Source organism: Medicago truncatula, chromosome 1, assembly GCF_003473485.1.
Source record: "Medicago truncatula cultivar Jemalong A17 chromosome 1, MtrunA17r5.0-ANR, whole genome shotgun sequence".
NCBI lineage: Eukaryota > Viridiplantae > Streptophyta > Magnoliopsida > Fabales > Fabaceae > Medicago > Medicago truncatula.
The window spans coordinates 41,385,294-41,397,771 of NC_053042.1; the positions used below are offsets into that span (position 1 = coordinate 41,385,294).

The window sequence follows — 12,478 nt, forward strand, 5'->3', positions numbered from 1 at the left end:
AAAATGAAAAGAATAAAGTGCAATATATTCAAAAGAAACATAATAGCAAAGCCAAGAAAAGGCAAAAATTCACATTATGAAAAGAAACTCAAATAAAAAACAAAATTATTTTATCAAATAAAAAATAATTGAAAAAGGTTATTTGACTGTATAATAGTACTATACTATAGTATTTTAGATTAGATTTAATTTTTTTGCATAAATAAAAGTTATATAGATTAGATTAGGATTAGATATATAGGAGTGCAGTATCCCGCGGGATACACGGGGGGAAATTTTCTGTTGTGTAAATCCTTAACTTTGAAGGCCCACTGACCCACCTCACTACACTACACTCCTCTTAAAATCCTTCGTACCACGTTTCTGTATCACACACCAGTTCTGTGCCTGTGCTTCATTTCAACGAGAATTTCAACAACTACCAATACTAATACTATATACTATATACTATATTATGTAATAATGTAGTAATAATAATATTTGCTAGTACTGTTTTTCTGCTCTCTCCGTATTTCTAGCTATCATCACCAGTAACACTTTTAAATTATCATTTTGATTGAGAAAGAGAGAAGAGAAATCAATCAAGAAAGCACATGGATGGGTAATATATTATGTGGTGTGCATGTATATGTTTTGTATTTATTTATTTATTTACCCTTTGGTTTGTGTCACTTACAACGTGGTTGTTACTGTTTAAGTTGACACTTGACACTTGATGCACTTTTATTTTATCTTATCTCACTTTAACCACTGTATACCCTAACCCTACTATTCCAAGCAAGAAAGCATTAGCATGTGACTATTTTCAACTGTTAGGCCTCCACATTGTACCTGTAGTAGGCTAAATCACATCAAATATATATACTATACTATACTATAGAGCTCAATTGAATGAATGAATATGATCATATAATAAGACAGAAAGCACCTAATTTGGATTAAAAGGAGCCTCACTACTCACTAGTGAAGAGAGATTCATTGTATTGAAGTTCCATTATCTTCCACCGTTCTTCAGTTAATTAAACACTTTTTAAGACTAGAGTTGGGTCTTAATTGCAAATCATTGATTATGTAATGATGTTAGGGAACATTGAGTTGTTGTTGTGGGCTACCACCAAAACAAACAAATTAAGGCAGGCTACTTATGTAGTACGAGACTATGTAAGAGATTTTTACTCACAAAAGAAACATGAAATGTGATATACTTTTTTCTAAGCACCTCAATAGAATTATATACGAAATAGGGCAGTCTCAAACGTATAAGGTGTGCCTTTTGCAACTACCTCAGAAACTAAGAGTTACAACGGTTACAAATAAGATACAACAGAAAAACATTAGCCAATATCCAAACAAACAAGAGGGCTTGACCACCACTGCTGAGTTCCAAAAACAAAGGTAGCTTTTTTAGCTTTCAGCCAACCTAAAGACATCAACTTAACCTTATCAAGTAAACAAGGGATGGGGGTAACAACATGATTAAACAGACGATTATTATGTTCATTCCAAACAACCCAGACACATAGAAGCCATATTAGTTGCATAAAAGAACGTCTAGCAGAACACCACCACCTGTCAAATGAGTGAACTGTAAAAAATGATCGAAAATATTATCTGCGTCCACCCCATAGCATCCAATCCAATCTCGCACCAAATGCCACAGCGAACCAAAGGTATCACACAATAAAAAAAGGTGTTGTGCCGATTCAGGATGACCACAACCAGCAACGCACGAGGACATGTCAGGCGATAGCACCCGTCTAGAAATCAAATTCGTCCTTGTCGATAAACGGTCACGAAGGAGCCTCCACGCAAAAACGGAAACCTTCAAGGGAACCTGTTTGTGCCACACCAAATCCAAAGCATAGTCTACGGCCTAAGGTACCTGAGAGACTAACAAACTATATGCACCTCGAACTATGTATCCACTAGATGGGTCTGGAAGCCACACCCAACTATCTACAACATTAGGATTCAAGGAAACATCAAGAAGTAAAGCCCTACACTCCTCTAGCAACCCCTCCTCCCACTGCCATAACCTACGTCTCCACCTCCACACTTCCCCCCACCGCTCCGAATCAACAGAGAGCAAGTCTGCCACATACATAGTCTTATTCTCTGTTAACTCAAACAACCGACTAAGTCTCACACAAAGAGGAACCTCCCCTAACCACCTATCAGACCAAAACGAAGTATCAGCCCCATCATCAACTCTCCTCACCTGATCCTCAAACCAGCCGCTACCACCATCTCCATCCCTCACCCTAAGACGACTCACCTCCGACCACCAACAATGAAACTCTCCGGCCCCCAACCTGCCACCTAACTCGCCATACCTGACAACTAAAACCCTATACCACAACCCACCTCTGTCTACCAACATCCGCCAACGCCATACTTTTGTTTTTGGACTGAATTTAATGAATATATGTATGTGTGTTGTGGAATGTACATGTCTTTATTAGAATCAATCGTTTATAAAGAGTCTTCAGACACCAAAAAATACATGATTTTCACTATAGAAATTTGTACTTTAGTTCACCAAGTCGAAAAAATAAACTGTTCTGTTAACCCTAGTAGTCTTTATGCTCGAGCTTCTAATGCATTTGACCAATTAGTATTAATATCAGATTAACTAGTTTTACTCTTAACAAAGTTTACATAAAAACCTATCCAAATAAAGATTCCCATCACATCATAATCAAATGTTCCAACCTAAGGACATTTTGAATATTTTGTAATTTTCTCCAAGCTCTTCATCATAAACATGGAATTGTCTTGTTGATACAAACATATAAATATCTATGTTACCGTTGTATTGTGGGCAGATACGACTTATTCCGAAAAGAGAGAAAAATAAACACAATACTACATAACTCATGGTTGATCCTACAAACACATCCATTCAAATACAGAGCAATTACATAAACCTTATTAACCTCCTCAATATTTCCCCCTAAGGTTCAAGCATTATTTCCACTTGCAGGACCTCCTAGTGTTAAAGCCAAGCCTTGTAAGTCACTCCTGATTTTATGTTCTCCGGGTAAGGACACCGTATTGGTTCCTTTTATGATTGGAGACGGTCGAGCATGTAGTGGTTGCTTTAGGGCATAGCACGGCTCTAAACATGAACTGATAGTTACTTTCTCTGAATTCCTCGAATTATCCACATGATTTGAGTTCATGAGAGGCTGACTTGATGGAAACAAACAATTTGGCTCAGCTACTCCTGCTCCCTGATAGATTATTCATTTGTTACATAAATCGTAGTACTATATAACTAAAAAATGTCGCAAGCGAATTTCAAAAGCTTACCGGTGCAAACAAAACTCCTCTGAAAAGTCTTCCATTCACTACTGCAGTCATTAGAAAACCTGAATCAAAGGCTCCATCAATTTTGCCAAGAACTTCAGTACCAATCTAGGATTCAAAATCAAGAGTTAAAAAATAAGTAACCGAGATTAAACAACAAAAAAGAAGAAAATTTCATCATGGTGAGAATTTGAATTTCGAAAGCAAAGGATCTACCAGGTGTTGACTGTGCCCGCGTCCAGCAGGCTTCGGTTCTAAAGCTTGGAGTCGAGCTCCTTTTTTATCTTCACCAACATGTAGATATTGTTCTTGCTTTGGTTGTTGATCCATTACATGAAGATCTTGTTGACTTATTTGTGTGCAATTCTTCAGAAATCTCTTGTTACTCGAGAAATTGTCAAGTTGACAAGTGCTTGGAGTTTTATTGACGAGTTTGACTCGGCGATATCGCTGAGAATCCATGGCAGAAGCATTTGGTTTTTGACCTGGAGTCTGTTCTTGATCAGATTGAGATGGAGATGAATGCTGAGACAGGGAAAGAGAATGTTCTTCTTGTTCTGAGTCAACATCCCACACCTTTGTAGCAGCAATTCTCCTCCTCTTCTGTTGTGAAGTTCCTGCATAACATTATAAATTTTAAGTCGAATTCTCGAGTCTCTTTTACGCGTGAAAGAGTCTTAAACCTACCTGAATCAAATTGATATGGTTGCACTTTTTCTAATGCAACTCCATAACCCAATTTTCCTAAGACTTCCACATTATTCCCGACACGCGAAATTTTCTGGTCCAAAACACATTGTTAGTTCTTTTTATCAAAGGCATGCTATAATAGTGAACAAGTACCAGTTGTTATTTGAAACAACATAAAGCATTTTAAGAGAGCTTTGTTAAGACAAAAGGTTAGCATATTAGTATTTTCTTTTACCGTGTTGGTGTCTACTCCGCCTCCCAGGTTGGTCTTCTTTTCTTGATTCCAATAACTTCCGAAGACTTTACAACTCGATAAGTTGTTATGCCCATTTGGATACTCTGCTGCAAGCTGCAATACTAACAATTCATTCAGAGGACGTTCATCTTCCCCACACCTGCTACATGTCAAAGGTGGTCTATTAGAATGAGACCCTGGAAACTAACATTACCACTAACTTACGAACATTTGTCTATACAAAAAAAAAAGGCTAAGGAATAGGATAAGGCTAATTTCTTGGGGAAACCTACCCGCCATATATAACAATATCGGTGTCTGCAACAACAGCGGTATGAGAAAACCGTCCTTGTGGCTGTTGACCATGTATATCAAGTTGAGACCATAAACAAGTGTGTATGTCAAACACCCAAATGTCGTTGCAATAACGTTTATCTCCGACCCCTCCAATGATGTATACCTGAGATTAATCATCACAAGAGTAAGTGGTAAGTGTAAAAAAAGTACCATAAATAGCATAAGTAAATAATGACTCTAATTGTTCGTGAAAAAAGGTTATCATCCTCTCATGCCTTTGTAGTTCCTCCAACCATAGGTTCGCATTTGGATTAATGAGTTGAGAGAAGCGAGCTAGGGAATTAATCCAACAACGAACTTTTGGCTAGACGGACCATGTAACTAGCTTCACAATTTTTTTTTACGCAATCGCACACTTATTACGAAATTTAGTTAAGTATTCGATTAACTTCTTGTTCATATAAAAATTAAACACATGTGCATTTCTCAAAAGTGTTATTTATAGGAATTTGTTCTAGGAACATTGGAAAATAAAAATATATACGAATTTAGGAGTATTTTAGGAACGACGTCATAAAATACAGTGAAAATAGTTAAATTTGCTTATATTTCATACTGAATGAGTAAATTCACTTGCCTTAGTTCCAACATTTACAGCTGCATGACCTGCCCTGACTCCTGGTGAAGAACCTTGATTTTTCAACTGTCAAAAGAAAAAAAATCAAACAAACTCATTATTTTTGTTTGAAAACTCAAACAAATTTTTTTAAAAATAAAATAAAATAAAACAAATTTATTATACTGAAAATACTGATTTTTGGTCACTAGGTTCCATTTCCATATGAACAAATTATAAGATTGAGAGAGAAATTAATCAATACCCTAGTCCAAGTCATTGTTTCCATATCAAGCAAACTAACATCACCATGATACTGATCACCACTATCTCCACCATACACAATAAGCTTATTCCCAATAGCTAGAGTACAATGACTATCTCTAGGAACAGGCAAATCACCTTTAACCTCAGGAAAAGAACTCCATCTCATAGTTCTAAGGTCTAAAATATGCAAATCATTTAAATAATTTGCATCACCTTCTCCACTACCACCAAAAATCACTAGTCTTTCACCACCAACAAGAGTAGCAGTGTGACTTTCCCTTGGTGAAGGTGGTATCCCTTCACATTTAGGCTTAATCCATTCTTTTGTGTAAAGATCAAGTATATGAGTTTCATTCACTTTCTTGAAACCATTTGTACCACCAAAAACTATCATTTTGTGTCCTACAAGAACAGCACTATGGCTATCTCTAGGACCTGGCTTTTCACCTGTTGTAGTAACCTTGCTCCATTCCATTTTGTCAAGGTCCAAACATAGTACATCACTAAAATGCAATCCTCCACAACATCCCTAAAATTAAATTAAATCAAATTAGTAACGTTTTGTTACTTTATCATAAAAAATAAATGAAATGAAAATGTGAGTATTTAATTATTTTTTTCTATATTAAGAAAGCAAAAATATGATTGGAAACAAAAAACATATTGTCGCACTAATTAGAGAAAGAAAAATGAATTGAGTTGATTTGTCTAGAAGTAATATGTGTGCTGAGAGAAATTAGGAAAAAACTAAAATTGAGAAAAGAAAGTGTTTTGGTTATTAACCAAAGATAGAAGTTGAAGACAACAAGTACTACTGTACTAAGAATTTATGAAAATATTAATCATATAACGAGAATGAAAATTCTGAAAATGACAGAACTCCAAAGAAGTAATAAACTTGTGAAAATTTCAGAAGACAACATTAAACACAGTGTGTATATATTCAGAAATAATATTTTTTTTGAATGATAATAATAATAATATTTCATACCCCAAAAATATACATAAGTCTTCCAGAGAAGCAAGCAGAGTGACCCCATCTTTGAGAAGGATTAAAACCTAAAACCTTAGGATAGAGCCACATTGCTTTCTTCTTAGGAGTTTCAGCAAGAAGAGACTCCATGTATAATATGTATTTGTTCTCTCTCTCTCTCTCTCTCTCTCTCTCTCTCTCTCTCTTTGTTTAAGAAGAGACTCTGCTGTGATTGTGAATGTGGTAAGAAGAGAGTTGAATGAGTTGAATATTTGAATACTCGAAGAGAGTGCTTGACAACGATGAAATAATAACAAGAGAGAAATTAAAGAGAGTCAAAAAAGAAAGAAGAGATGAAGAAAGGAAGTGATGTATGTATACTATCAACTATCAGTATCAATAGACATGAAAAGATGGGCGCTTTCAAGTCTAAATCACTGCCAACCAACAGCAACACAAGATGGTTGTTGTCAAAACCACATTATTATATTAATTGAAATTGTGCAAATTTATTTCTTAAACTTTCTATAATTACATTTTTTTACGATAAATACGTACTACTCGTAGAAGCCTTATCATGTGTCTTAAAGACACGAGTTAGCATGAACTTTAAGTTTTTTTTTTATATGTAGACAATGCTAACAAATAGGGTTGGGAATAGGCCAGGCTGGCCTACAGGGGCCTACGGCCTGGCCTGTTTTGGCCTGGCCTGGCCTGGCCTGTTTAGTAGATAGGCTAGGCTTAGGCTTTTTAAAAAGCCTGTTTAGTTAAATAGGCCAGGCTTAGGCTTTCAGAAAAGCCTGTTAAGTCTAATAGGCCGGCCTATTAATACTTATTTATTAAAAATTATTTTTTATATTAAAATAATTGCATACATTAAAAATATAAACATCTTTTTCCCTATCTATTAGTCCCTAAATAGGCTTTGTTGTTATAGGCTTTTAAGTAGGCTTTAATCCAGTTAAAATTTACTTGTAGTTAAATAGGCTTTTAAGTAGGCTTTAAGGCATGTTTAGCTTATTTAGTAGGCCAAATGAATTATTTGATGACCTTAATATGAAGTAGGCCTGTAAATAGGCTTTCAGGCCAGTCCAGGCTTTTAAATAGGTCAGGCCAGGCCAAGAAAAACGGCCTATAATAGGCCACAGGCCAGGCTCAGACTTGTAAATTTTTTCGTAGGCCAGGCTCAGGCCTATCAAAGCCTGGCCTGACCTGGCCTATTCCCACCCCTACTAACAAATGTCTTAAGATTAAAATGAAACTCTAGCCGTCACCCTTTTCTTCTTCTTTTTAGAGGGGTGATTTATGATCAATTTTGATGCAAAAATCATCCGTTCCAATTATTTTTCTTTCTATCCTAATTGAATAAGTGATTTCACATATTCTCTGTTTTCTTTCGTTTGTTTTTGTGATTTCGTCGTCTCTGAACGACTCTGTTTGTTTTGATTTCCTGTCTTTGTGCGGTGTGTTTTTTATTTTCTGTCTTAGTGCGGTGTTTATTTGATTCAGGTTGAAAGATTAGCTTTGAGCAAGTGCAGATCCGATCAATAACAATGACTTTGGCATCGTCAACGTTGCAGATCCGGAGACATGAGTATTCTGGATACATGAATATAGTCATATTTGTAGTCATATGTACTTTGCCGTTTTATGCTATTAACATGGATGTTGTGAGTTTGTTCACAGATTCATCCTTTTTATTTTTAGCGAATTTGAATTTGTATTGTATCAATGTACTCTGTCAATTTAAATGAATGAATATCGGTTATTTTTGTCAAAAAAAAATTAAAATGAAAAGTTTATAATAAGAATTGTGTTACCAACACATTGAAACATTAAAATTCATTTTTTTTTTTATAAAATTTATCAATTGTTTTTTTTTTTATATATATATATATATACCCCTTTGTTATTTTTATATATATATAAATTTTGCTGACGTGTGAGGAGATTAGTTAAAAAAATTATTAAAAGAAACTTTGTATTAAAAATAAAAGTTGGGTTTGTCTAACATGTGCAACATTGCACGTGTTAAAATAACTAATAGTTGTAATTTTTTCTTGGAAAACAATAATTATATATTCAAAAGTTTTAAATAGTATTTAATATTAAACGTGCAAGTTTCAATATAAAATTTATATTTTAAACTTCTTAATATATGCAAATTTGCACATGATAGAAAAATCCATAAAAGTTACTCCCTCCGTCCCTATATATAAGACCCTTTTGCCAAAATCACGAAAATTAAAATAGTGGATATTTGTATTAAAGTTGTTTGTAATCACTATTGTTTTTACAATTTTATCCTTTAAGAAAAATGTTAGTTTATGTTTTCAACATGTTATTTATTGTTGATTGAAGAAAAAGATGTATAATAAATCGGGGCATGTATGTAAAGAAATAATTAATGTAGTTGAAAATAACAAAGGGGTCTTATAAAAAGGGACAAAAAAAATTCTCAAAAGGGTCTTATAATTAGGGACGGAGGGAGTATTACTTTTGTCTTAACGATAAGTATTCACTTTTTGATAAAAACTTATTTATTTTAATTTTTTTATCAATGTTTTGTGAGTATTCATTAACATTTTTCAAAATATTCTTTTAAAAAAAAAATTCCAATATATAAATGGATATGGATCCTTTATATATAATACACGAGTCAATTACCCCCCTGAAATTTCACAACGTTAGTCAATTTACTTCCTCCGTCAAATTTTTCTGTTAGTGAACATGACGTTTTGCAAATAACTCCCTGAAGTTTTGCACTTATGTGCAAAATGCCCCCCAAACTTAAAAATTTATATTATTTTTTTCTTAAAAACAAACAATTAATAGTTAAATATTAAAGCTAACTATTAATTTTAGAGTTTGGAAAAACTACATACATATATACATCAAAATAGGGAAAAATGTGTATTTTTAAAGTGACAATAATGATTATTTTTAATAGTCAAATTATTATTTTTAGAGGTTTATAAACAAATTAATAATCAAATTTATATTTATATTTTCTCCTTCACCATCTTAGTCTTTTAACTCCTCCAATTCCTTCAACAATTTGCTCAAACCATTTAAACTACACAACCCCCAATATTAATTTACAAATCATCCCATTATTTTCACTTCAAAAAATACATATTTTTTCCTATTTTGGAGCCTATTTTGATGTATATATGCATGTAGTTTTTCCAAATTCCAAAATTAATAGTTAGTTTTAATATTTAACTATTAATTGTTTGTTTTTAAGAAAAAAATAATATAAATTTTTAAGTTTGGGGGGCATTTTGCACATAAGTGCAAAACTTTAGGGGGATATTTGCAAAACGTCATGTTCACTAACAGAAAAATTCAGAGGGGTAATTGAAGTTTTGTTAATTTCAGAGGGGTAATTGATGAAACTTACAATTTCAGGGGGGAAATTGACTATTTACTCTATAATACTCCCTCCATAACAAATTATAAATCGTCTAGAAAAAAATTGTCCTAAATTATAAGCCGTTTTAAAATATCAATAAAATATTAATGTTATTTTTTTATTATACTCTTAAGTCTTCTTAACTACTTCATCCGTCCCAAATTATAAGGAAAAAAACTTATTTTCTTTGTCCCAAATTATAAACAAAAAAGATCAACTTTTATCATATTTAATTATGTTGTTTCAAAAAATTATCTTTTACATAGGAAAATTAACTGCAAAGTGCATTCAATTTGCTCCCTCTTTCATTTTCTCGATAACCAACAACCAATGAAAATTGTCTTTACATCTTCCTATAAAACTTATTTCAAGGATAACACAAGAAACTATGTTGCAAACTACTATATTTTAATTTTCTTAATAAGTGTGATTTTTTTTTTTTTGCTTATAATATGGGACGGAGGGAGTACTTCCTTCGTCTTAAAATAATGGTCTCTTTAGAATTTTTTATCAGTTTTAAAATAATTGTTATTTTAGAATACCAATGTAATTTATAATTTTTTTCCACTATGATACCCTTATTTATTGAATTTCATCAAACTTAACTACTCTACTAACTACAATTAACAAGAGTGTTGTAGTAAATGAGTATTATTTTGAGACATAATTAATCATTTTTTTAAAAATCCTGCAAAAACCTTAAACGATTATTATTTTGGGACGGAGAGAGTCTTTATAATCGTCTCTTTTTTTAATTTTTTCATTTATCTAATTCATATCATTTACTAATAACAATTTTATAAAACAACTTATAATATATTTTTTCCCATACAAAATTAATTACGTTCTTTAATAAATATAAAATGTTCAAAACATCTTATAATTTAGAATGGAGGGAAAATTTAATGAAAATACAAGAAAATTGTTCCAAAAGTTATATTTTAAGCCTACAATTCCTTTAAAAAAAAAACTACAATTATCATTTCTTCAAACAGACTGAGACACTAGTAGTAGTGTTATACTAGTAGGACTAATTACTACACCCTCCGGTCACTAATATAAGTAAAAAACTATATTTTAGGTTCATTCATTTAATGATTGCTTATATTAGTGACCGGAGGGTGTAATTAGTAATATACACAGAAATTAGCACTATAGAATTAGAAATTAGATAGAAGTATAAACATTCGTGGGTTGCTTTGGTTGGATAAGCTTGAAGAACATTAAGTAGTGATGTAATATCATGGAACGTGACTATTGAAGGGAAAGAGAGAGAATGCCTATGTGTGTTTTAAATCAGTTTCGTTTTCAATGAGAGTTTGATTCATTTTTCTTAGTATTATGTCTAGGTTTCTTGGTTTTCATACTTTATTATCGAAATGAAAAAAATGGTGATGTGTGGGGGCAGAGGGTTGTTGGAAATGATGAGGAAGTTGTTTTGGGTTTGAGGTCCTTTGACGCATGATAATGTGGCTAAGTTTAGACAAGGAAAGTGTTCTTCATTCTGTTCCCAAAACAAACATGGTTCTGATGGTTATAGTATTTTTTTTTTTCTATAGATTCTTTCAATGAGAAATGATTTTATTTAAGTCAATCTTGAACGCTTAGCACGTGTTTGGCTGTATAGCATGGATAATTGATTTTAACAGAATTGATTTTGCTTAAAAATAATTGATTGATTGAAAATTATTTGTGTTTGAATATATTTATATAAAAGTGAGTTGAACAATGAATATATGAGATTTTTTAATGGAGAATGTTAACCAATGTCCCAAGGACATTGGTTAACCATTCAAAACAAAGATGTTTTTTATGAAAATATTGTGTAATCTTAACTTATTAAACGTAACATCTGATATTTCAAAGACAAAATTTATATTTATAGATTCCTCAACTATTGTCCTGAAGACACTGAATAACAAGACTGTTTCTTAAGATGTGTAGTAATACCAACAACTTTTTATAAATGAGGATTGTAATAAGGGATAGTAGGAGGGTGGGATTTAAGTTGAGAAAAAGTTGAGCAATATGATAAGATATGGGGATTGATGGAGGGTTAAGGGTTTAATATTGTTGGTATATGGTCTTCACCCAAGTCTCGAGTGGGATGTAGATCTAGAAATGTCTCTTTCCAAGGTACCTCGGGGCAGTGTGGTGCTTTGTTCCGTGGAAATTCTTTTTAGTTTGGGGAAATGAGTTCGTGTTTGTTTACCTTAAAAAGGCCAGGCCAACTGCAGTGTTCTTTTTTAATCTGGTTTTTATTCTATACTATACTATGAAACCAAACATATTTTATGTAACATGGCAATGGCACGATTATACACACATATAAAATTGTTAAAAGCATTGTTAATTTTAACAGTAATTGAAAAAAATTAAGTACTTTTGATGGAAAAGTTAAGTCTCAGTAAATTATTGGATTTATAACTTTGTATTTCAAGCTAAATAAAAATTAGGGTCGTTTTAACAAATACTTCTAAGATATTTCCCCCGTTCCATTTTAATTGAGTCATTGATTCATTTCACACTTATTAAGAAAAAGTGTATAAGTGAAAGAGAGAGAAAAATGGTTTTGAATGTCTTTATCAACTATTGGTGCATTCTTCTTTATTATAAATGTAAAGTAGAATATATTGAATTGGAAGTGGTGAAAGTAGTATATTAATTAATGTTATA

At 32.5% G+C, this 12,478-nt stretch overlaps 2 protein-coding genes across 3 annotated transcripts; both read right to left on the reverse strand.

Moving 5' to 3' along the window:
* Nucleotides 1–1,531: 1,531 nt before the first annotated feature.
* On the reverse strand, nt 1,532–2,380 carry LOC112418628 (uncharacterized). Its single transcript, XM_024775064.1, has 2 exons — nt 1,883–2,380; nt 1,532–1,834 (listed from the first exon to the last, which is right to left on the reverse strand). Exons 1-2 carry the CDS (start codon nt 2,378–2,380, stop codon nt 1,532–1,534), a joined length of 801 nt encoding a protein of 266 aa, XP_024630832.1.
* Nucleotides 2,381–2,695: 315 nt separating this feature from the next.
* Nucleotides 2,696–6,821, reverse strand: LOC25484696 (protein GLUTELIN PRECURSOR ACCUMULATION 3). Of its 2 annotated transcripts, none has more exons than XM_013613616.3 (9): nt 6,406–6,821; nt 5,413–5,943; nt 5,169–5,234; nt 4,528–4,694; nt 4,235–4,394; nt 3,997–4,090; nt 3,526–3,926; nt 3,313–3,417; nt 2,696–3,233 (listed from the first exon to the last, which is right to left on the reverse strand). In XM_013613616.3, exons 1-9 carry the CDS (start codon nt 6,535–6,537, stop codon nt 2,961–2,963), a joined length of 1,929 nt encoding a protein of 642 aa, XP_013469070.2. In that variant the 5' UTR covers nt 6,538–6,821; the 3' UTR covers nt 2,696–2,960. The 2 variants fall into 2 exon arrangements, with proteins under 2 accessions (XP_013469070.2, XP_024638726.2); XM_024782958.2 differs by having other exon boundaries at nt 4,235–4,397.
* Between the last annotated feature and the right edge of the window lie 5,657 nt (nt 6,822–12,478).